Below are 25,398 nucleotides of genomic sequence, written 5' to 3' on the forward strand. Positions count from 1 at the left end.
CTGGCAGTGGGCCCCTGGTGACGTGTGCCTGGTGATGGGTCCCCATGTGTCTGGCAGTGGGCCCCTGGTGACTTGTGCCTGGTGATGGGTCCCCATGTACCTGGCAGTGGCCCCCTGGTGACGTGTGCCTGGTGACGGGTCCCCATGTATCTGGCAGTGGGCCCCTGGTGACGTGTGCCTGGTGACGGGTCCCCATGTGCCGGGCAGTGGGTCCCCTGGTGACGTGTTCCTGGTGATTGGTCCCCATGTGCCTGGCAGTGGGCCCCTGGTGACGTGTGCCTGGTGATGGGTCCCCATGTGCCTGGCAGTGGGCCCCTGGTGACGTGTGCCTGGTGACGGGTCCCCACGTGCCGGGCAGTGGGTCCCTGGTGACGTGTTCCTGGTGATTGGTCCCCATGTGCCTGGCAGTGGGCCCCTGGAGACGTGTGCCTGGTGACGGGTCCCCATGTGCCGGGCAGTGGGTCCCTGGTGACGTGTGCCTAGTGATGGGTCCCCATGTGCCTGGCAGTGGGTCCCCTGGTGACATGTGCGTGGTGACGGGTCCCATGTGCCTGGCAGTGGGTCCCCTGGTGAAGTGTGCCTGGTGATGGGTCTCCATGTGCCTGGCAGTGGGTGCCTGGTGACGTGTGCCTGGTGACGGGTCCCCATGTGTCTGGCAGTGGGTCCCCTGGTGACGTGTGCCTGGTGACGGGTCCCCATGTGCCTGGCAGTGGGCCCCTGGTGACGTGTGCCTGGTGATGGGTCCTCATGTATCTGGCAGTGGGCCCCTGGTGACCTGTGCCTGGTGATGGGTCCCCATGTGTCTGGCAGTGGGTCCCCTGGTGACGTGTGCCTGGTGACGGGTCCCCATGTGCCTGGCAGTGGGTCCCCTGGTGACGTGTTCCTGGTGATTGGTCCCCATGTGTCTGGCAGTGGGCCCCTGGTGAAGTGTGCCTGGTGATGGGTCCCCATGTGCCTGGCAGTGGGCCCCTGGTGACGTGTGCCTGGTGACAGGTGCCCATGTGCCGGGCAGTGGGTCCCTGGTGACGTGTTCCTGGTGATTGGTCCCCATGTGCCTGGCAGTGGGCCCCTGGTGACGTGTGCCTGGTGACGGGTCCCCATGTGCCGGGCAGTGGGTCCCTGGTGACGTGTGCCTGGTGACAGGTCCCCATGTGCCGGGCAGTGGGTCCCCTGGTGACATGTTCCTGGTGATTGGTCCCCATGTGCCTGGCAGTGGGCCCCTGGTGACCTGTGCCTGGTGACGGGTCCCCATGTACCTGCCAGTGGGCCCCTGGTGAAGTATTCCTGGTGATGGGTCCCCATGTGTCTGACAGTGGGCCCCTGGTGACGTGTGCCTGGTGATGGGTCCCCATGTGTCTGGCAGTGGGTCCCCTGGTGAAGTGTGCCTGGTGACGGGTCCCCATGTGCCTGGCAGTGGGTCCCCTGGTGACGTGTGCCTGGTGATGGGTCCCCATGTGCCTGGCAGTGGGCCCCTGGTGACGTGTGCCTGGTGATGGGTCCCCATGTGTCTGGCAGTGGGTCCCCTTGTGACGTGTGCCTGGTGATGGGTCCCCATGTGCCTGGCAGTGGGCCCCTGGTGACGTGTGCCTGGTGATGGGTCCCCATGTGTCTGGCAGTGGGTCCCCTGGTGAAGTGTGCCTGGTGACGGGTCCCCATGTGCCTGGCAGTGGATGCCTGGTGACGTGTGCCTGGTGACGGGTCCCCATGTGCCTGGCAGTGGGCGCCTGGTGACGTGTGCGTGGTGATGGGTCCCCATGTGCCTGGCAGTGGGCCCCTGGTGACGTGTGCCTGGTGATGGGTCCCCAGGTGCCTGGCAGTGGGCCCCTGGTGACGTGTGCCTGGTGATGGGTCCCCATGTGTCTGGCAGTGGGCCCCTGGTGACGTGTGCCTGGTGATGGGTCCCCATGTGCCTGGCAGTGGGCCCCTGGTGACGTGTGCGTGGTGACGGGTCCCCATGTGCCTGGCAGTGGGTCCCCTGGTGACATGTGCGTGGTGACGGGTCCCCATGTGCCTGGCAGTGGGCCCCTGGTGACGTGAGCCTGGTGATGGGTCCCCATGTGCCTGGCAGTGGGCCCCTGGTGACGTGTGCCTGGTGATGGGTCCCCATGTGTCTGGCAGTGGGCCCCTGGTGACTTGTGCCTGGTGATGGGTCCCCATGTACCTGGCAGTGGCCCCCTGGTGACGTGTGCCTGGTGACGGGTCCCCATGTATCTGGCAGTGGGCCCCTGGTGACGTGTGCCTGGTGACGGGTCCCCATGTGCCGGGCAGTGGGTCCCTGGTGACCTGTGCATGGTGGGATGGGCCCCCATGTGCCTGGCAGTGGGTCCCCTGGTGACGTGTTCCTGGTGATGGGTCCCCATGTGCCTGGCAGTGGGTCCCCTGGTGACGTGTGCCTGGTGATGGGTCCCCATGTGTCTGGCAGTGGGTCCCTGGTGACGTGTGCCTGGTGACGGGTCCCCATGTGCCTGGCAGTGGCCCCCTGGTGATGTGTGCCTGGTGATGGGTCCCCATGTGCCTGGCAGTGGGTCCCCTGGTGACGTGTGCCTGGTGACGGGTCCCCATGTGCCTGGCAGTGGGTCCCTGGTGACGTGTGCCTGGTGATGGGTCCCCATGTGCCTGGCAGTGGGCCCCTGGTGACGTGTGCGTGGTGATGGGTCCCCATGTGCCTGGCAGTGGGTCCCCTGGTGACGTGTGCCTGGTGACGGGTCCCCATGTGCCTGGCAGTGGGCCCCTGGTGACGTGTGCCTGGTGACGGGTCCCCATGTGCCTGGCAGTGGGCCCCTGGTGACGTGTGCCTAGTGATGGGTCCCCATGTGCCTGGCAGTGGGTCCCCTGGTGACGTGTTCCTGGTGATGGGTCCCCATGTGCCTGGCAGTGGGTCCCCTGGTGACGTGTGCCTGGTGACGGGTCCCCATGTGTCTGGCAGTGGGTCCCTGGTGACGTGTGCCTGGTGACGGGTCCCCATGTGCCTGGCAGTGGCCCCCTGGTGATGTGTGCCTGGTGATGGGTCCCCATGTGCCTGGCAGTGGGTCCCCTGGTGACGTGTGCCTGGTGACGGGTCCCCATGTGCCTGGCAGTGGGTCCCTGGTGACGTGTGCCTGGTGATGGGTCCCCATGTGCCTGGCAGTGGGCCCCTGGTGACGTGTGCCTAGTGATGGGTCCCCATGTGCCTGGCAGTGGGCCCCTGGTGACGTGTGCCTAGTGATGGGTCCCCATGTGTCTGGCAGTGGGTCCCCTGGTGAAGTGTGCCTGGTGACGGGTCCCCATGTGCCTGGCAGTGGGTCCCCTGGTGACATGTGCCTGGTGATGGGTCCCCATGTGCCTGGCAGTGGGCCCCTGGTGACGTGTGCCTGGTGATGGGTCCCCATGTGTCTGGCAGTGGGTCCCCTGGTGAAGTGTGCCTGGTGACGGGTCCCCATGTGCCTGGCAGTGGGTCCCCTGGTGACATGTGCGTGGTGACAGGTCCCCATGTGCCTGGCAGTGGGTCCCCTGGTGACGTGTGCGTGGTGATGGGTCCCCATGTGCCTGGCCGTGGGTCCCCTGGTGACGTGTGCGTGGTGACGGGTCCCCATGTGCCTGGCAGTGGGCCCCTGGTGACGTGTGCCTGGTGATGGGTCCCCATGTGTCTGGCAGTGGGTCCCCTGGTGAAGTGTGCCTGGTGACGGGTCCCCACGTGCCGGGCAGTGGGTCCCTGGTGACGTGTTCCTGGTGATTGGTCCCCATGTGCCTGGCAGTGGGCCCCTGGTGACGTGTGCCTGGTGATGGGTCCCCATGTGCCTGGCAGTGGGCCCCTGGTGACGTGTGCCTGGTGACGGGTCCCCATGTGCCTGGCAGTGGCCCCCTGGTGATGTGTGCCTGGTGATGGGTCCCCATGTGCCTGGCAGTGGGTCCCCTGGTGACGTGTGCCTGGTGACGGGTCCCCATGTGCCTGGCAGTGGGTCCCTGGTGACGTGTGCCTGGTGATGGGTCCCCATGTGCCTGGCAGTGGGCCCCTGGTGACGTGTGCCTAGTGATGGGTCCCCATGTGCCTGGCAGTGGGCCCCTGGTGACGTGTGCCTAGTGATGGGTCCCCATGTGTCTGGCAGTGGGTCCCCTGGTGAAGTGTGCCTGGTGACGGGTCCCCATGTGCCTGGCAGTGGGTCCCCTGGTGACATGTGCCTGGTGATGGGTCCCCATGTGCCTGGCAGTGGGCCCCTGGTGACGTGTGCCTGGTGATGGGTCCCCATGTGTCTGGCAGTGGGTCCCCTGGTGAAGTGTGCCTGGTGACGGGTCCCCATGTGCCTGGCAGTGGGTCCCCTGGTGACATGTGCGTGGTGACAGGTCCCCATGTGCCTGGCAGTGGGTCCCCTGGTGACGTGTGCGTGGTGATGGGTCCCCATGTGCCTGGCCGTGGGTCCCCTGGTGACGTGTGCGTGGTGACGGGTCCCCATGTGCCTGGCAGTGGCCCCCTGGTGACGTGTGCCTGGTGACGGGTCCCCATGTATCTGGCAGTGGGCCCCTGGTGACGTGTGCCTGGTGACGGGTCCCCATGTGCCGGGCAGTGGGTCCCCTGGTGACGTGTTCCTGGTGATTGGTCCCCATGTGCCTGGCAGTGGGCCCCTGGTGACGTGTGCCTGGTGATGGGTCCCCATGTGCCTGGCAGTGGGCCCCTGGTGACGTGTGCCTGGTGACGGGTCCCCACGTGCCGGGCAGTGGGTCCCTGGTGACGTGTTCCTGGTGATTGGTCCCCATGTGCCTGGCAGTGGGCCCCTGGAGACGTGTGCCTGGTGACGGGTCCCCATGTGCCGGGCAGTGGGTCCCTGGTGACGTGTGCCTAGTGATGGGTCCCCATGTGCCTGGCAGTGGGTCCCCTGGTGACATGTGCGTGGTGACGGGTCCCATGTGCCTGGCAGTGGGTCCCCTGGTGAAGTGTGCCTGGTGATGGGTCTCCATGTGCCTGGCAGTGGGTGCCTGGTGACGTGTGCCTGGTGACGGGTCCCCATGTGTCTGGCAGTGGGTCCCCTGGTGACGTGTGCCTGGTGACGGGTCCCCATGTGCCTGGCAGTGGGCCCCTGGTGACGTGTGCCTGGTGATGGGTCCCCATGTGTCTGGCAGTGGGTCCCTGGTGACGTGTGCGTGGTGACGGGTCCCCATGTGCCTGGCAGTGGGCCCCTGGTGACGTGTGCCTGGTGACGGGTCCCCATGTGCCTGGTAGTGGGCCCCTGGTGACGTGTGCCTGGTGATGGGTCCCCATGTGTCTGGCAGTGGGCCCCTGGTGACGTGTGCCTGGTGATGGGTCCCCATGTACCTGGCAGTGGCCCCCTGGTGACGTGTGCGTGGTGATGGGTCCCCATGTGTCTGGCAGTGGGTCCCCTGGTGAAGTGTGCCTGGTGACGGGTCCCCATGTGCCTGGCAGTGGGTCCCCTGGTGACGTGTGCCTGGTGATGGGTCCCCATGTGCCTGGCAGTGGGCCCCTGGTGACGTGTGCCTGGTGATGGGTCCCCATGTGTCTGGCAGTGGGTCCCCTGGTGAAGTGTGCCTGGTGACGGGTCCCCATGTGCCTGGCAGTGGGTCCCCTGGTGACATGTGCGTGGTGACAGGTCCCCATGTGCCTGGCAGTGGGTCCCCTGGTGACGTGTGCGTGGTGATGGGTCCCCATGTGCCTGGCCGTGGGTCCCCTGGTGACGTGTGCGTGGTGACGGGTCCCCATGTGCCTGGCAGTGGGCCCCTGGTGACGTGTGCCTGGTGATGGGTCCCCATGTGTCTGGCAGTGGGTCCCCTGGTGAAGTGTGCCTGGTGACGGGTCCCCATGTGCCTGGCAGTGGGTCCCCTGGTGACGTGTGCCTGGTGATGGGTCCCCATGTGCCTGGCAGTGGGCCCCTGGTGACGTGTGCCTGGTGATGGGTCCCCATGTGCCTGGCAGTGGGCCCCTGGTGACGTGTGCCTGGTGATGGGTCCCCATGTGTCTGGCAGTGGGTCCCCTGGTGAAGTGTGCCTGGTGACGGGTCCCCATGTGCCTGGCAGTGGGCGCCTGGTGACGTGTGCGTGGTGATGGGTCCCCATGTGCCTGGCAGTGGGCCCCTGGTGACGTGTGCCTGGTGATGGGTCCCCAGGTGCCTGGCAGTGGGCCCCTGGTGACGTGTGCCTGGTGATGGGTCCCCATGTGTCTGGCAGTGGGCCCCTGGTGACGTGTGCCTGGTGATGGGTCCCCATGTGCCTGGCAGTGGGCCCCTGGTGACGTGTGCGTGGTGACGGGTCCCCATGTGCCTGGCAGTGGGTCCCCTGGTGACATGTGCGTGGTGACGGGTCCCCATGTGCCTGGCAGTGGGCCCCTGGTGACGTGTGCCTGGTGATGGGTCCCCATGTGCCTGGCAGTGGGCCCCTGGTGACGTGTGCCTGGTGATGGGTCCCCATGTGTCTGGCAGTGGGCCCCTGGTGACTTGTGCCTGGTGATGGGTCCCCATGTACCTGGCAGTGGCCCCCTGGTGACGTGTGCCTGGTGACGGGTCCCCATGTATCTGGCAGTGGGCCCCTGGTGACGTGTGCCTGGTGACGGGTCCCCATGTGCCGGGCAGTGGGTCCCCTGGTGACGTGTTCCTGGTGATTGGTCCCCATGTGCCTGGCAGTGGGCCCCTGGTGACGTGTGCCTGGTGATGGGTCCCCATGTGCCTGGCAGTGGGCCCCTGGTGACGTGTGCCTGGTGACGGGTCCCCACGTGCCGGGCAGTGGGTCCCTGGTGACGTGTTCCTGGTGATTGGTCCCCATGTGCCTGGCAGTGGGCCCCTGGAGACGTGTGCCTGGTGACGGGTCCCCATGTGCCGGGCAGTGGGTCCCTGGTGACGTGTGCCTAGTGATGGGTCCCCATGTGCCTGGCAGTGGGTCCCCTGGTGACATGTGCGTGGTGACGGGTCCCATGTGCCTGGCAGTGGGTCCCCTGGTGAAGTGTGCCTGGTGATGGGTCTCCATGTGCCTGGCAGTGGGTGCCTGGTGACGTGTGCCTGGTGACGGGTCCCCATGTGTCTGGCAGTGGGTCCCCTGGTGACGTGTGCCTGGTGACGGGTCCCCATGTGCCTGGCAGTGGGCCCCTGGTGACGTGTGCCTGGTGATGGGTCCCCATGTGTCTGGCAGTGGGTCCCTGGTGACGTGTGCGTGGTGACGGGTCCCCATGTGCCTGGCAGTGGGCCCCTGGTGACGTGTGCCTGGTGACGGGTCCCCATGTGCCTGGTAGTGGGCCCCTGGTGACGTGTGCCTGGTGATGGGTCCCCATGTGTCTGGCAGTGGGCCCCTGGTGACGTGTGCCTGGTGATGGGTCCCCATGTACCTGGCAGTGGCCCCCTGGTGACGTGTGCCTGGTGATGGGTCCCCATGTATCTGGCAGTGGGCCCCTGGTGACCTGTGCCTGGTGATGGGTCCCCATGTGTCTGGCAGTGGGTCCCCTGGTGACGTGTGCCTGGTGACGGGTCCCCATGTGCCTGGCAGTGGGTCCCCTGGTGACGTGTTCCTGGTGATTGGTCCCCATGTGTCTGGCAGTGGGCCCCTGGTGAAGTGTGCCTGGTGATGGGTCCCCATGTGCCTGGCAGTGGGCCCCTGGTGACGTGTGCCTGGTGACAGGTGCCCATGTGCCGGGCAGTGGGTCCCTGGTGACGTGTTCCTGGTGATTGGTCCCCATGTGCCTGGCAGTGGGCCCCTGGTGACGTGTGCCTGGTGACGGGTCCCCATGTGCCGGGCAGTGGGTCCCTGGTGACGTGTGCCTAGTGATGGGTCCCCATGTGCCGGGCAGTGGGTCCCCTGGTGACATGTTCCTGGTGATTGGTCCCCATGTGCCTGGCAGTGGGCCCCTGGTGACGTGTGCCTGGTGACAGGTCCCCATGTGCCGGGCAGTGGGTCCCCTGGTGACATGTTCCTGGTGATTGGTCCCCATGTGCCTGGCAGTGGGCCCCTGGTGACCTGTGCCTGGTGACGGGTCCCCATGTACCTGCCAGTGGGCCCCTGGTGAAGTATTCCTGGTGATGGGTCCCCATGTGTCTGACAGTGGGCCCCTGGTGACGTGTGCCTGGTGATGGGTCCCCATGTGTCTGGCAGTGGGTCCCCTGGTGAAGTGTGCCTGGTGACGGGTCCCCATGTGCCTGGCAGTGGGTCCCCTGGTGACGTGTGCCTGGTGATGGGTCCCCATGTGCCTGGCAGTGGGCCCCTGGTGACGTGTGCCTGGTGATGGGTCCCCATGTGTCTGGCAGTGGGTCCCCTTGTGACGTGTGCCTGGTGATGGGTCCCCATGTGCCTGGCAGTGGGCCCCTGGTGACGTGTGCCTGGTGATGGGTCCCCATGTGTCTGGCAGTGGGTCCCCTGGTGAAGTGTGCCTGGTGACGGGTCCCCATGTGCCTGGCAGTGGATGCCTGGTGACGTGTGCCTGGTGACGGGTCCCCATGTGCCTGGCAGTGGGCGCCTGGTGACGTGTGCGTGGTGATGGGTCCCCATGTGCCTGGCAGTGGGCCCCTGGTGACGTGTGCCTGGTGATGGGTCCCCAGGTGCCTGGCAGTGGGCCCCTGGTGACGTGTGCCTGGTGATGGGTCCCCATGTGTCTGGCAGTGGGCCCCTGGTGACGTGTGCCTGGTGATGGGTCCCCATGTGCCTGGCAGTGGGCCCCTGGTGACGTGTGCGTGGTGACGGGTCCCCATGTGCCTGGCAGTGGGTCCCCTGGTGACATGTGCGTGGTGACGGGTCCCCATGTGCCTGGCAGTGGGCCCCTGGTGACGTGTGCCTGGTGATGGGTCCCCATGTGCCTGGCAGTGGGCCCCTGGTGACGTGTGCCTGGTGATGGGTCCCCATGTGTCTGGCAGTGGGCCCCTGGTGACTTGTGCCTGGTGATGGGTCCCCATGTACCTGGCAGTGGCCCCCTGGTGACGTGTGCCTGGTGACGGGTCCCCATGTATCTGGCAGTGGGCCCCTGGTGACGTGTGCCTGGTGACGGGTCCCCATGTGCCGGGCAGTGGGTCCCCTGGTGACGTGTTCCTGGTGATTGGTCCCCATGTGCCTGGCAGTGGGCCCCTGGTGACGTGTGCCTGGTGATGGGTCCCCATGTGCCTGGCAGTGGGCCCCTGGTGACGTGTGCCTGGTGACGGGTCCCCACGTGCCGGGCAGTGGGTCCCTGGTGACGTGTTCCTGGTGATTGGTCCCCATGTGCCTGGCAGTGGGCCCCTGGAGACGTGTGCCTGGTGACGGGTCCCCATGTGCCGGGCAGTGGGTCCCTGGTGACGTGTGCCTAGTGATGGGTCCCCATGTGCCTGGCAGTGGGTCCCCTGGTGACATGTGCGTGGTGACGGGTCCCATGTGCCTGGCAGTGGGTCCCCTGGTGAAGTGTGCCTGGTGATGGGTCTCCATGTGCCTGGCAGTGGGTGCCTGGTGACGTGTGCCTGGTGACGGGTCCCCATGTGTCTGGCAGTGGGTCCCCTGGTGACGTGTGCCTGGTGACGGGTCCCCATGTGCCTGGCAGTGGGCCCCTGGTGACGTGTGCCTGGTGATGGGTCCCCATGTGTCTGGCAGTGGGTCCCTGGTGACGTGTGCGTGGTGACGGGTCCCCATGTGCCTGGCAGTGGGCCCCTGGTGACGTGTGCCTGGTGACGGGTCCCCATGTGCCTGGTAGTGGGCCCCTGGTGACGTGTGCCTGGTGATGGGTCCCCATGTGTCTGGCAGTGGGCCCCTGGTGACGTGTGCCTGGTGATGGGTCCCCATGTACCTGGCAGTGGCCCCCTGGTGACGTGTGCCTGGTGATGGGTCCCCATGTATCTGGCAGTGGGCCCCTGGTGACCTGTGCCTGGTGATGGGTCCCCATGTGTCTGGCAGTGGGTCCCCTGGTGACGTGTGCCTGGTGACGGGTCCCCATGTGCCTGGCAGTGGGTCCCCTGGTGACGTGTTCCTGGTGATTGGTCCCCATGTGTCTGGCAGTGGGCCCCTGGTGAAGTGTGCCTGGTGATGGGTCCCCATGTGCCTGGCAGTGGGCCCCTGGTGACGTGTGCCTGGTGACAGGTGCCCATGTGCCGGGCAGTGGGTCCCTGGTGACGTGTTCCTGGTGATTGGTCCCCATGTGCCTGGCAGTGGGCCCCTGGTGACGTGTGCCTGGTGACGGGTCCCCATGTGCCGGGCAGTGGGTCCCTGGTGACGTGTGCCTAGTGATGGGTCCCCATGTGCCGGGCAGTGGGTCCCCTGGTGACATGTTCCTGGTGATTGGTCCCCATGTGCCTGGCAGTGGGCCCCTGGTGACGTGTGCCTGGTGACAGGTCCCCATGTGCCGGGCAGTGGGTCCCCTGGTGACATGTTCCTGGTGATTGGTCCCCATGTGCCTGGCAGTGGGCCCCTGGTGACCTGTGCCTGGTGACGGGTCCCCATGTACCTGCCAGTGGGCCCCTGGTGAAGTATTCCTGGTGATGGGTCCCCATGTGTCTGACAGTGGGTCCCCTGGTGACGTGTGCCTGGTGATGGGTCCCCATGTGTCTGGCAGTGGGTCCCCTGGTGACGTGTACCTGGTGATGGGTCCCCATGTGTCTGGCAGTGGGTCCCCTGGTGACGTGTTCCTGGTGACGGGTCCCCATGTGTCTGACAGTGGGTCCCCTGGTGACGTGTGCCTGGTGATGGGTCCCCATGTGCCTGTCAGTGGGTCCCTTGGTGACGTGTTCCTGGTGACGGGTCCCCATGTGTCTGACAGTGGGTCCCCTGGTGACGTGTGCCTGGTGATGGGTCCCCATGTGCCTGGCAGTGGGTCCCCTGGTGACGTGTGCCTGGTGATTGGTCCCCATGTGTCTGGCAGTGGGTCCCCTGGTGATGTGTGCCTGGTGATGGGTCCCCATGTGCCTGGCAGTGGGTCCCTTGGTGACGTGTTCCTGGTGATGGGTCCCCATGTGCCTGGCAGTGGGTCCCCTGGTGACGTGTGCGTGGTGATGGGTCCCCATGTGCCTGGCAGTGGGTCCCCTGGTGACGTGTGCCTGGTGATGGGTCCCCATGTGCCTGGCAGTGGGTCCCTGGTGACCTGTGCGTGGTGACGGGTCCCCATGTGTCTGGCCGTGGCCCCCTGGTGACGTGTGCGTGGTGACGGGTCCCCATGTGCCTGGCAGTGGGCCCCTGGTGACGTGTGCCTGGTGTGCCATGTGCCTGGCAGCAGCGCCCTGAGACACCTGGGCTGACCTGCTCATCCCAGACTCCTGTTGAGTACAAGCCACCATTCTGTGGCACTTTCAGTCTGGACTTGCTCCAAGCTTGGAGTATTTGCACCTCTACAGGGGACTTACTGAGAGACATCTTATTCACTTTTTTAAAAAATATCAGGAGTCTAGAGTGACTGCTTACCTTAAGCCTAAATCTTCTGCTTAGAATCACAAAATATCAGAACCGTATCTTGCTGCAACATCTCTGAAATTGGGAGGAAGCATTTTATAATCCATAGTACTTTATAATAGATTGAAATATGATAATTTGTATGACATAGTAGCTATTAATAATTATATGATGCTTATAACCACCACATAAATAAAAATTGCAATGTCCTAAAAGTTTATAAACAAACTTTTATTTTGAAAATAGTGAAAACTTACAGAAGTTACAAGAATAGTACAATGATCCACCAACTCTTCCCATTTTGCCTCTTCCTGAGTCTGTCTCTTTTTTTATATAGATACATAATACATGTTATAGATACACTTATTATTTTTGCTGAACCATTTAAGAGTAATTTGTAGACATCATGATTGTTAACACTCCTCAGAATAAGTGCAAAGGCATTCTCTATCATAACCATACTCAAGCAATATAACATTTATATAGTATACAATACAGTCCATCCATATTCAAATTTTGCCAACAGTACTGATAATGTTCATTTTAGCAATATTCTTCTGATCCCAGGTCTGATGAATCCAGGATCACACATGGCATTTAGTTGGTAAGTCTCTTTAACTTCCTCTATTCTGGATAGGTCCTCAGTCTGCTGCACATTAAATGTTTGTTCAATGAAAGTAGAAGGTGTGGACTAAGACTTTTAGTCTGCATGTCAGTGGTCAGTTCTAAGGTAAATTTTCTTTGTGGTCAGGTGTCCAGTTTCTAGTCCTTCTCTCATTCAAATCTCCTCCATCTGGAGCCTCTTAGGAATCTGGGGCCATCTTTTCCATTTCCCGGGAGCTGGCCCAGGTTGCTGTGTCCAGCAGCCCGCAGAGTCCTCGGCACCAAGCTCACAGTTGCTGCGAGGGTTGTGAGCGACGCCCGTCTATCAGGGTCACCAGTGAGGTTGGTTACAAGAAGCTATTTCTATTTAGATATCCTGTCGGCTCCACAGCTTCACATTTTCTTTCTTTTAAGGAAAACGAAACAGTACACTCCACACCCCTTGCCCTGTTGTGCAGGGGAAGCTGTTGCTGGAGGTTTCATGCAAATTCTACCGCAGGTGGCTCTAGGCTTTTCCTTCTGGTTGGCCGGGCACCTTATCCATAACCATTATCTCTTCTTTCTTGTCCTTTCCCTGCCCTATCACTCACAGCTGAAAACCTCTTTAATCCAGAGTCCACTCTTCGTTCGCTCTCTTTTAGTGTCAATCAAGCATGCAGCTGATTGCTGCTTTTAGCTGTAAAATGCCTGTGAGCAATTTGGAGGGAGAAATGCTCAAAATACTTCTATAAATCCAGACTGAAAAAGCAATACATAGAAATCTACTGAATACCTTAGAAGGGATGTTTACGTTTCCTTGGTGCTCTTAGTTTAGGGATATATTTGTAGTATATTGTGTAATCACAGTCAAGTTGGTTACAAAGCCATGCAATACTCTTCCATCTCTGACCCAGTTTTTAATGATGGTTTTAATGATTAAAACCCAGGTTTTAATGATGAAAGAACAAAAGCCCAGTGTGTCAGGTGATTGCAGAATGCACTTTTTCTGAGGGAATCTGGATTTCCAAGGTTCTTTCCGTGGTAACCAGCAGAATCCAGGACTGGTTGAGTAGGGCTGTCACGTAGCTTAGTGTCCACAGGAACCCAGATGAACTCTAGAATTGTCTGAATGCCCATCCAGAGACCCCAGATGGGGGGTTTTTAGAAGAGGTAATCAAAAAACAAATTGCACCTGATGATTCTTCTAGTTCAGAACAAAGTCAGACCCGATGGGAGGGTGGACAAATAAGTTGGTGGAGGGTTTTCAAACTGGTAAGTGAGTGGGCAGGAAGCAGGGCTATGGGAACTGTCTGGAAGGCCTTTGCCCGTGTCGTCCAGAGCAACTGAAAGCTGTCTCCTCCAGGCCACTGGCTGTGTCTGCCATGGCGGCCGGGTGTGTTCCCGTTTCTGTGTCATGCAGCAAAGGTCTTACCGCGACGATCGGCTAGATTATTTGGGAAGCTGAAGAGTACTGGCAAGCACACGACTGAAAACAGCACAATGTTCTGTGTCCCAGAATTGTAAGAAAAACACTTTCTATCACCAAATCTCCAGGGCAGCACCAGCTTTGGCAAACAGAAGACAAGGCAAAGGGCGCCTGGTTTGAATGGCTGCTCAGTTCTGCAAGGAGAGACTAATATTTAGAAATATTCAATGACCGAAGCAGGAGTTGGCTCCTCCAAGAGTGGCCAACACGCCTAAGGGGGCCCTTCTGCTTTCCATCAACTGGGAGTGTATATTGTGAGCACAAAGGTTGAGGTGAGAGGTCATGAGGACACCAGACGGCCCTGTCACTTCCCTAGCTCCCCTTGGTGGCAGGCATGTCGACACACCATTTAACATATGTCACCTTCATTGGAAAAATGAGATTCGAGAGGTTATACTGCCAAAGGGCCTGCAGCTGTTGCCCAGAGTGGGCCCCTGGTCTGCTTTCAGAACCAGCCCTCTTCTTCTGGCACCCTCCCACCTGCAAGTACGACTGCAGGTCCCAGGGCCGAGCTGACAGTCTATAGCCAGAATCCACGCTCCTAGCTCCGACGTTCAGAGGCCCACAGAACCCTGGACACACTGAGCTTACTAATCTGCAAAATGGGGCCCGAGACTGCACGGGAGGGACGTGAGGCTCGCTTGCTCACATGTGCGAAGCGGTTCCCAAGCTCCGGTCTGGGAGCCTTGTGGGAATGTTTGCATTCCTGAGCTGCAGGGTTCTGTCTGACCCCAGCGCTTGTCCTTGGCATCAGACCCAGAGGACCTTGCAAGCAGCTCACCATCGGCTCCTCAGGCCCTTCCACCAATGGGCCTGAGAGGTGGATAGGCCACCCAGTCCCTGCAGAGGCCTGCTCTGCAAGCGCGTCTCCCAGCCGGAGGGACCCTAGGACGTGCCTGGGATTCAGAGATCACACAGCCTTTGCGCCCACTGGCCTGGGCTGCAGGGGTGGACAGTCCCTTTGGGATCTGCCCGGGGGCTCAACACCAGTGTGTGGCACACACTCTCTCCGGGCCTCCACCACCTCTCCCTGCTTCCCCTAGAAGGAAGGAGGTAGGCACCCTGGGCTCCCAGCTTGCTAGCTGCTGCTCCCCTTTTTTGGAATCCTGCAAAGACCTCCCTGATAGACACACACAGAATATACCTAACACATATATGAATATTTTGCTTGGAGATCCTGGACTCACAGATCAGTTAAGCTCAGACCCCAGTTTTAGAACTGTGGTGAGGATGCCAGGAGTTAATCCAGAGGGACTTGGGCTTCCTGGCTGTGTGATCTGGGTCTGTTCGTTCCTCTTCTGGGTTCTGCTTCCTTACTTGTAAAAATAAGAGTAATGATGGCTGACATTGATGTGTCAGATGCTGGGTGAGACACCTTAACCAGAATTGTCTCACTTGGTCTTCTTAAACACCCACGAGGGATAAGTCCATTTCCCCAGTGTACAGCCAGCCGGAGGAAACTGAGGCACACAGAGATTAGGGAGCTGTCCCAGGGTCTCACAGTGGAGGGGATCAGTAACCTCGCCCAAAACAGTTTAGGCCTGGCTGAAGACGCCCCAAATAGGCACAATTGTTACTAGTTTCCACGTATTCTGAACTTGTCTGTGTGTCCCCCTCTCCATTTTCCCAGAGTCCCCACCTCGCTCCCCAGCACCAAGTTCCGGAGGCTTCCACCTGCCCCACTCCACTGCTCCTCGGCTCACGGAGGCCTCGCCTCCACTGAGGAGCACGGGCGATGGCACAGGAGGACGCTACAGCAGCTGGTCTCAGGTCAGAGGTTCCGCAGAGGCACCTCCCCAGTTCCAAGTCCCCCTCCCCTTATGAGTCACCTTGTCTGTGTGGCAAGGGACCGCCAGTCCCACTGCAGCTACGTATTGTGTGAATCAGGGGCGATCGCCTCTCTGAGCCTCAGTTTTCTCATCTGGGAAATGGGGTGGTGAAGGAGACGACCCAGGCCGTGGAGCGCGCCGAGGATCGCGGGGCGGCTCCCGTGCCCAGTGCGGGCCTAGGGGCCCAGAAGCCCTGGCCGCGGCGGCTGGCGGCCCGAGGGGCGGGCCGGGCCGGCGGGCCGGGCCGGGGGCGGGCGCTGGCGGCGGCGGCAGGCGGGCGGCGGCCGCTCTCCCGCGTCACAGCGCCGGCGGCGGCGGGGAGATGCGGCTCCTGGCGCTGGCGGCGGCGGCGCTGCTGGCGCGGGCTCCGGCCCCGGGTAAGCGGGCGGGCTGGGCGGGTGGGGGCCGGGCCGCCCGCGCCGAGGAGGCCGGGGCTCGGGCCTGGCGGGAGGCCCCGCCGCCCGCAGTCGCCCCCTGCCCGGGCTGGAGCCGCGCTGCCACCGTGGCCGAGCGCTCGGTGGCTCCCGCGAACTCGGCGGGGCGCAGCGGCGCCTTCCCAGCCCTCGGCGGTGCCCTCCGGGGTCGGGGCGCGTCCCGCCGACCTCGCCCCGCGGAGCCCCCGCAGCAGCCCGGCCTTCCGGGCGCCGGCCTGGGCGGGCGCGGGCGGGGCGCAGCCGGGCTGGTGTGCCCTCTCCGCGGCGTCGCCCCAGCCGTCGGCAGGTTCTTCTGGGCAGCAACTCCCCCTTAGCTTTCTTGGAGAGGTGCTCGGCCCTGGAGGCGGGAGTGGCTGGGTCTGCCCTGGCCCGGACCTTGGGGACTGGGCACTTGGTCGTGGGCCTTCTGAGGTGACCAGGCCTGGGGAGATGGGGCGTCGCAGCTGAAGGAGCGCCCTTTCCCGCGGCACGCTGCTCTGCCGGCGGCTTCTCTGCCCGCTGGCCTCCCTGGGCTTTGCTGCTCCCGCGGGAAGCTGCGGAAGAATTCCCCTCTTTACTCTCGGGGCCATCCAGCCTCCTCAGGGCAGTAAGGACCATGCTGGCCAGAATAACATATATGTTATTGTGATAGCTGAATACATCACTGGTGCACTTTTCCTGGGCGCCCATCCAGTGCCAGGTGTAGTGCTGCGTGGTGTCTCATCTAGCCACAGTGCTACAGCGTTGTAAGGAGTAGAGCAAATGTTTATATATCCAGATATTTCAGAAAACATTAATTTGGTTAATCTCGCCAATAACCTCCGAAGGAGGTGCTATTGTTATCACCATTTTATAGCCAAGGAAACTGAAGCACAGGGCCATGAACTAACTTGCCTAAGTCACCAGGCTTGTAAGTGGTGGAGCTGGGATTTGGAGCCCATAGCCTGGCTCTAGACCCTGTGCTGGTAACTGCTAAGGAGCATTGCCATTGTTTTGTAAATTAGGGAACTAATGCTTGGAATTTAGTAATTTTCTAAGGGTGACCCAGCTGCTAAGTGGCAGAGCTAGCATTTGGGCCAGCATAGATGAGAGTCTGAGGAGGGACTTGGGTAACAGTGGGAAGAAATTCATCCACTGTCCCCTAGCTGCAAGTGCTGCCAGGCTTCCAGTGAACCTGAAATCAGTGCTGTGGGACATGTGTCGGTCCCCGCTGTCACTGTCTTGGCCGGGAATGACGGGCAGTTTTACTGGTCTCATTGGGCCAGGCCAGCTCTCGTAGTCAGCCTGCGCTAGCCAGCAGTTGGTCACTGAGGCCCCTCCTCCCCCAGGCTCCTACTTGCCGGTGCTGTGGGGGTGGGTGTCCCCAGACATTGGCTCTTTTAGCTGGTGAAGGACATTCTCATGTCTCCAGGAGCCCTCAGGAGCCTTGAGAGCTGGAATTTGGGATCCTTCTGAGTCCACCCTGGCTGTGCCCAGGGCCACCCCTCAGATAATGGTCACAGCTCCTGCTTTGGTGACACTCACCGTGTATGATGCCGCCCACTCTTCTAAATGCTTCACCCACAACTCCTTGCCATGATCCTGCCAGACCCATTTTATACATACGTCCAGCACCCTAACCACTGCACTTTTCTACCTCTCCATTTTGGGATGAAGCGGGACTTTAATGGTAATTTGGTCCCACTTTTCATTTTATAGAAAAGAAAACTGACATGCAAAATATTTACTTAAAGCAAAGCTGTAGTCCAGAGTGGTGGCCAAGAGTTGTCTTTGAAGCCAGATTGCCTAGGTTCAAATTCCAGCTCTGCCACATACTGTGTAGCTTGAATAAGTTGCTTAGCCTCTCGGTGCCTCAGCCCTCCTGTCTATAAAATGACAGTAAACAGAGTATGAGGATAATTTGAGAAAAAACATCCAATGTGCGTGGAACAGTACTTGGCATGCAGTTTGTTCCCAGCAGATGTTAGCCTCCATCATTGGGCACGGTGGGAATTTTGTGCTGGATAAGTACTGTCTTCAGGTGATGGGCTTAATATGAATGAATCACCCTTGGGCTAGGTCAGGTAGCACCTCTGCTTAGTATCTAGGGAACACTGGCTCCCAGTGCCATGGCTTTTTAAGTGATACCTGGCTCCGTGAAGTGCGTGGGTGCAGTTTCTTCAGGCAGAGAGGAGGTATGGGGCACAGAGCCGCCAGCACGTTCCTGGCCAGGTCAGAACTGAGGGACTCTGGCTGAGCCCACCTCTGTGTCCCAGGCGAGGCTCTGTTAGAAATAAGGCTTCACAACGAGTAGGTTAGGTACGATTAGCTACATGGATGTCTTCCTAGGCTGTTTTCAGAGCTATTCTTTTCATGACACTATCCACACACAATCAAGGAGGTTAGACCCCTTAACTCTTATCCACAGGAATTTAAGATTCACTTACAAGCATGCCAGCTACATCCTTTGTAGGGGGGATCCAGCGCAAAGTGAAAATGTGGGGCCCCTCGATAAAAAGTTGCTAAGATTTCAAGGAAGCAACAGCAGAGATTAAACCAGGTGTGGGCCCTGTGTCTGCAGGTCTCAGGCTCACGAAGCCCACCCTCTTAACGGGACAGTGTGCGTGCCATTGCTGGTGCTGCACCGCCACCGCGCTCAGGGACGCACGCTGACTGGTGTCTGTGTTGTAAGGGCGTTTTCCCATTGCAGCCTTATGCTCACCAACAGAGGCGCTTTCCCATTTCTCAGGTGATGACACTAAGGCTCCGAGGGCCTCACACTTGACAGAACCAGGTTTCCAGCCCAGCTCCGATGGATGCCAGACCCTGGCTTTACACCAAGCCCCACCAAGTCACCACTTCTGTGTCTTGTGTCTCCCAGCTACCTGGGAATGCCCAGGACCATGGCATCCCTGTGCCCAGCCCGTGTGGGTGCCCAGGACTGCCAGTAACAGAGCGTGTGCTTGCTGGAGTGGATTCACTACAGCAGGAATCCCTACCTCTGTTTGGGTCAGTCTCTTCCCTATCGGTGTCTACAGGGGGCCTGATCGGGATGGAGAATCCCCTGCTGCAGCCCACGTGCAGCCAGGGGCGGCTGTGCCACAGTGGGGTGCAGTTCAGCAGGAGGCACCGAACTTTACATTTCCGGCCTGGTCCTCCTGCCTCAGGACCTTTGCACAGGTGGGGCACTCTTCTAGGAAGGGTGCTCCTCACTGCTGCCCTGAATTTTATTTTAACTCCAACTGGGCCTTCAGCTCATGGGCATCCCCAGGGTCCCTTCCCTGACCCTGAAGTCTAGATCAGGGTCTTGCCATGGCAAGACTTTCTGAAGCCCTGCACCTTTTCTCTGTAGCATGTGACACTGTACATTCTCCTACGTCTTTGTCCCTGTGAATGGCTGCCTTACCCACTGGACTCCCAGCTCCACGAGGTCAGGAACGTTGTCTTCCTCACACAGTACCTGCCACATAGGGCGTCACTGGGGGGCAGGAACTCCGCGTGGGGAGGTAGAATGTAGGGGAGAGTCTACCTCCCGCAATTCCCTACAATGCAGAGTCTTAAGACAAGAAGTTAAATTCTTTTCTGGGCCAGAGTGACTTTGACAACCCTCCTTCCTAGGCCAGGAGATGGGAGTGTGTGCTCTGCCAGGGCTCCTCATTTTCTCACCTCGTGGAGGAGGGGCGAGTGGCCCCCGCCCTGTCTTGCCAAGGCCCATGTTTGCTCGGCCCCCCTGCCCTGCCGGGTGTGTATGCCCTGCCTTCCAGACTGGGGTCCAGAGAGGAAGGGCCTGCGCCTGTCACCTGCCCCTGGTGTTGTCGTGCCCTACTTCCCACATCCCGACTGCCACGGGTGTTTCCTCGCTGAGCCTTGTGGGCCTGACGACTGTGGGGGCAGATGTCTGACCCCCACCCGCCACCCTCTTAGTATTGACATGACATCCACGGCTGACACTTGCCAGGCCTAGGCCTCTGCCTGCGTTCTCTCCCCTCCCTCCAGCCCTGCCCTCCCGCAGCTGCCGGCGTTGGAGTGCCGCCTTTACGCAGCCATCCTCAGTGCTGGGGAAGGTGTCACCTTGGAAGGCTCGTCACAGGCACGGGGACCCCACAAGCTGAGGGTCCAGTAACATCACCTAGCCCCTCGTGCTGAATAGATATCTGGGCTGGCGGCCACTGCAGGGCCGAAATGAGCCTTCCTGGGAACAGGGTTACAGCGGTGTGCTCCGGCTCCTGTGACAAAGTACCACAGGCCAGTGGCTTATACCACAGAAACGGGTTGTCTCACATTCTGGAGGCCAGAAGTCCAAGATCAAGGTGTCCGCAGGGTTGGCTCCTTCCAAAGCCTCTCTCCCTGATCTGCAGATGGCTGCCTTCTCCCGCGCCTTGGCGTGGTCTTCCTGCAGTGCGTGCCTCTGTCCTAATCTCCTTAGAAGGACACCAGTGATATTAGATTAGGATCCACCTTAATGACCTTATTTTAATTTGATTACCTCTTTAAAGACCTCATCTCCAAATACAGTCCCATTCTGAGGTACTAGGGGTTAGAGCTTCAACACGTGAATTTTGGGGAGACACAATTCTGCCCACACAGAAAGGTCTTTGCACTTCAGTGGCAGAAGCAGATGCTTGGCCTATTTGTAAGAGACTATGGGGCAAGATGAAGGCAGAGAGGTGTGTCATAAAGAAAAAAGAGGGCTCATTCTGGGGCACTAGTTGGGTCCCCTCCCTCCCCCGGCGCCGCCGATGGGCCTGAGCGGCAGAGGCGGAAGGGTTACTGGCTTGCCTCCAGGATGGAGTCTGGCCTCCGTGGGGACAGAGCACTTGGCACATGCTCTTGGTTGCAGTCACTATAAATAATCCATCCTTCTTGCAGAGTTAATAGGAGGAGCCTGGGGCGCAGGGTCCCGGCTGCGCCCTCATCCCACCCATCTCGTTTCCATTTCCTGCCTTCCCCCTGTCCTGGACTCCGCTGGGATCGGGCGGTGGCGAGGGGGGCTGGACTTCAGTTCGGGAAGCCAGCTGCCGCGTCTCTGTCTCGGCTGCGCTTTCCCCCTGCCCAGCCCTGGCAGCTGTTGGAGCGGCTCAGCCTGTCCCCAGCTGCCACATTCCTCACCAGGGAGCTCCCATCGCGGGGCGTGCGGACACGGGCCTTAGCAGTCAGGAACAAATGCTGCCTGACTAATGTGGCTTTCGGGCAAGGTGCCCACTAGGTGGGTGAGCTGCAGGGGCCATGGTGGGGCCAGTTCCTCTTCTCTTGCCCTGGGTTAGTGACTTCTGATGACAGTGGGATTGTTACTAGAGAGCACGTCCCTCCCTTGGCGCCTGTGGATCTGTAGTTCCCAAGTGTCCCCCGGGGCTGGCTTGGTCCCTCATTGCTGTAGACGCGGGAGACCTCCTGCCTGTCCGCAAGAAGCTGAAAGTTCGCTGGAGCGTTAACCTTCTTCCACGCATGTCAGAGTGTCTGTGTCTAAACCCTGGGGTCCTGTGACTGGCACCTGATGTGGCCAAAGGCACTATATGGCTGTGATTAAGTTAAAGCTCTTGGGTTATCATTGAGTGTCCTGTGGGCTTGTGCCTGTCTCCTGAGAGACGAGAAAGAAAATTAAAGAAAATTGGCCCTCAATTGTCTCTCTCGAGGTGGTCAGTTTATACATCAACAGCAGGGACCGGATGAGAGGATGACCCATGGCCTGGATGGTCACGAGGAAGGCTGTTCCCCGCCCTGCCGCAGGCTGTGCGTGTGCCGACCCACAGCCTGCGTGGGGATGTCCAGGTCTGTCGTGACCTTCCTCTTTCTTCCTCGCCTGCCTGCAGCACTGACCGGGGTCAAAGCTTTTGGTGACCTCGACATCTGGGGCCCGAGCCCTTTTATGTGACTAGACGGTGACATTTGGGGCTGAAAGATGTGGTTTGGGCTGAAGTGGGGACACTTGTGCGGGGAGGGGCAGCGAGTGGCTTCCTGGACTTGTGCGGGGTCAGTGCAGGGGTGCGGGACCGGCGAGAAGTCATCCCTGACGAACAGAAAGAGCTCCCCGCATCCTGTGCGGGGTCCTTGGGTGGTCTCTGCGTGCCAGGAGAAGGCTCTGCCGTGAGCTCCAGGGGTCGGCCCGCCACAGTGCACAGTCCCAGGTGTGCCGTGACCAGTAGCTCCTGGGAAAGGATAGCGGCGTGGGCCCCTCCGAGGTCTGCTGGTTGGGATGGCTGGGTGGGGGTGGGGGTGGCGCCACAAAGGCCAGCTCAGGGCGGAACAGCGGCTGGGAGTGGGCAGCCCTCGGGCCTGTTCTAAGAAACCAAAGGACAGGAAGTACTGACTGGGTCTGGAATTCCAATGTTTTGGGGTGATGGGAGGGGCTCTCATCCCTCTTCGTACCTGGGGCCCGATAGTTCTTTATTCTTGCTTCAACTCCGAGACCATGGACCCTGAGTCAAAGATGAAACTGAGCAACTCTTGTCATTGCAGCTCACTGGTACTATTTAGCACCCCAGCTGACGGTTACAAACCCTCTGCCCTGGGTACGGTTGAGGCAGCTGGGACAGGGCAAGGGCCATGGAAGGGCAGACCCAACTTCGTGGTGGACAGGCCGTCAAGGGGGCGGCCTGCCTGCCCTGCCCCAGCAGCTCGACATCAGGCTGGTGACAAAACTGATCCAAGCCTGCAAGGGGAGGTGACTGCAGGTGGCGGGTGGGGGTATGGGTTGGGTATAGGCTGGAAATTTTCAAAAGATGACAAAAATCCAATTTTATGTTAAGTCTTCTGAATTTTAAATGTTAGCAGCTGATGACAAAATTTTGCACAGTGCTCTGGGCCAGGCGGTCAGTGTTTGGCATCCCACGTGGTGGAGGGACCCATAGGTGGGACAGTAGGAGCCCATGGAGCTTCGCCCCAGAAGAGCGCCCTCCTCTGGCCCTCAGGAAGGTGAAGCCGGTGTGGAGGAGGGCAAGCCAGGGGGAGCGGGGCTGTCTGGTGCAGGGCACCCACGCACGGCACTCGCCTGGCCACTCGACCGTGGACTGTGCACACGGGGACACAGGCCGTCCTCACCTCTCCTTTCCCCTTTTTCTCTGCAGAGGTCTGTGAGGCCCTCAATGTCACCGTGACCCCGGGGCCTGTGGTTGACTACCTGGAGGGGGAAAATGCCACTCTCCTCTGCCACGTCTCCCAGAAGAGGCGGAGGGACAGCTTGCTGGCGGTGCGCTGGCTCTTCTCGCGCTCGGACTCCCAGGAGGCCCTGATGGTTAAGATGACCAAGCTCAGGGTGGTGCAGTACTACGGGAACTTCAGCCGCAGCGCCAGTCGGCGGAGGCTGCGCCTGCTGGAGGAGCGGCGGGGCGCGCTCTACAGGCTCTCCGTCTTGGCCCTCCGGCCGGCGGATCAAGGGCATTATGTCTGCAGAGTCCAGGAGATCAGCAAGCACAGGAGTAAGTGGACGGCTTGGTCCAACGGCTCCTCCGCGACCGAAGTGAGAGGTGAGTGCGCGTCTGTCTCCCTGGGAGACGCGTGGGGGCAGGTCAGTGGCCCTCCCTCCTGTCACCTTGCAGGGGCACCCGGGTGGGTCTGCTGGGCCGGAACACACCTTGTTGGCCTTGGTGGGCCACAGCCAGAGAGGCAAACCTGGGGCGGGCTAGATCTCACCGTGCACAGGCTGAGGTGTGGTACCGGCATGGAAGTGCGCCGGCCCGAGCCGCCCGGCCTGGCCTCTGGGCAAGACCCGTGTCCTGTCTCCGGGTTGGGTGAGCCGTGTGCTGTCACAGATGCGCAGAGCCGGACGCTAGTCAAGGGCGGGGGCCGGCGTTGCTCAGCAGTAACTAGCGCGGCAGGGAGAGCGTCCAGCACGGGCTGGCCCGGCGCCGACCTGTGCACCGGCGCTGGGCTTTCGGAAGGCGAGTGGGGGAGGGGGAGGGGCGATGGGGACTCGGGAGAGTCAGGGAAGTGTAAACATTACAGAGAGCAGTGTGCGGGGTGTTTGGGCTGCGTAGACCTGTCTGGGTTTGCTGATGTGCCTGTGGAACTAGGTCCCCACTTCCCACAGAGATGGAGTTCGGCTGGAACAGTTCGTGCTTTCGCCAGCGGCACTTTGAGGAGAGTAGGGTCATCCAGCCACTCGGCCTTGGGCTGTTAGAAACTGTGTTGGCGTTTGTCCACGTCTTCAGAGGGGCTCGTGGTGGCGGGGTGCCGGGCACCCATGGAGGAGGCTCGCACTGGGACGTCCTCGTGTGAATTCTCAGGCCTCAGAGCAGGACAGGCTGGTGGCTCTGACCCATCGCCCCGTGGGCTCATGCACGCCCGGGCGGCTGCTTGCGGAGAGGCGCGTCGGGAAGTGGGCAGAGGGGCAGAGGCGGCCCTCCTCCCGCAGGTGCACGGGGTGCCGGCCGTTCCCGAACGTCTTCACCACCATGTTTGAGGGTTAATGGTTTTTGTCTTCAATGTTCTATTCAAGGAGACACCTCTTGCAATTTTATTTAAACTTTGTATTGTCCACTGCAATTATATCTTTGATTGTTTTGAATTGAATTTAGTTTGGCATAAGATCAAGGGATTATAAAGTAAAGCTGATAGACCCCAATAAGAAAACGCATCTCTAATTTTGTTGTATACATATAATATAATATTAAATGCCTTAGTGATGTTTTGTTAACATTTTTATGGGATAAAAGTCAGTTGTGAAAGGGATTTTTAATGTCCTATATGAATAAGGGACATGTGTTGAAATACTTTATAAAGATACTCATTAAAGTTGTTCAGCTTGCCTTTGGAGTTACTTGTAATGTTCTTAAGCACAGAGTGATGCATTAACTAAAATGTTGTGCACTTTTTCTCCTTTAGCAAATTGATTCAAGAAACCAATTACTATTAGTATAAATATGTATTTTGGCACAGAAAACAAAAAATACATCAGACAACTGAGGCTGGGAGAGTCCACTTAGAACATCAGTGGCTCCACAGCACAGGATCTCATAAAGGCCTTCTCCTCCTGTCTTCATGGCGCAGTGCATTCTGGGTCACACACGAAGCTCTTGGCGGTGACAGCATTCTGCCCAGTAGAATATGTAAGCATGTGCCTTCCAGTAAGCACAGTCATCTAGTTCGCCATTTAATGTGGCTCTACTTTCAGTGAGTGAAGCTGGGTTCCTTCCAGAACCTTTATTTGGAGCTTGTTCCAAGACTTCAATAGAAATTACCATGTCTTTGCCCTCTTCTGTGCTTCCTCCGGCCCTGCCCTCCCCCGCCCCCCTTTCCTGCACTCTCTGTCTCTTTTCAACTTCCTCTTTCCTCTCCCTGTCTCTCTGTCTCCCATCTGTCTCTCTGTGTCTGTCTGTCTCTCACTCTCCCCTGGTCCTCCCGGCCTCTTCCCTGGCAGTGGTTCTAACCTCTCTGCAGAGCTCTGCCTCCCTCTCCACTTTACTCTGCCCCAGCCTCTGGGCAGGGCTTACCTTAGGAAGCAATGACCTTACCTTCTAGAACGTTCCACTTACACTTCCAGGGAACTGTTCCAAGGTGTGAAAAAAAGGTAACCCCAAGTAAATGGCCTGAAACCAGACTGTCTTGTTTAGGATGGAGTGTATGGGCCCCAGGCCAGGAAGTGTGTGAGCCTTGGCCACCTGTCCTTCCCAGGTAGGCACAGGCCGCGGCCTGCTGTTCCGGCCCTACTGGCACCTTCCCTGGGGTCCAGGGGCCTTATTTTCTTTAATCTCTACCTCATGTTAATAGTTGTTATATGGAAAACAAAAACAAAACCAACAACGAGAAGTTCTAGGGTAGACCTGTTTGGGTTGGCATGTGGCATATTAAACAGGATCTCTCACAGATT

General features: G+C 59.8%; 1 protein-coding gene across 1 annotated transcript in view; it reads left to right on the forward strand.

Moving 5' to 3' along the window:
* The first annotated feature begins 15,456 nt into the window (after positions 1-15,456).
* The window catches only part of LOC105860100 (V-set and transmembrane domain-containing protein 4), a 99,063-nt gene continuing 89,121 nt past the window's right edge, over positions 15,457-25,398 (forward strand). Inside the window, exons 1-2 of the mRNA XM_020280476.2 lie at positions 15,457-15,578; positions 22,658-23,056. Coding sequence (XP_020136065.2) covers positions 15,524-15,578; positions 22,658-23,056 — 454 coding nt within the window. The 5' untranslated portion in view covers positions 15,457-15,523. The remainder of the gene's footprint in view (positions 15,579-22,657; positions 23,057-25,398) is intronic.

This window comes from Microcebus murinus, chromosome 14 (assembly GCF_040939455.1).
Source record: "Microcebus murinus isolate Inina chromosome 14, M.murinus_Inina_mat1.0, whole genome shotgun sequence".
In the NCBI taxonomy this organism is placed as follows: domain Eukaryota; kingdom Metazoa; phylum Chordata; class Mammalia; order Primates; family Cheirogaleidae; genus Microcebus; species Microcebus murinus.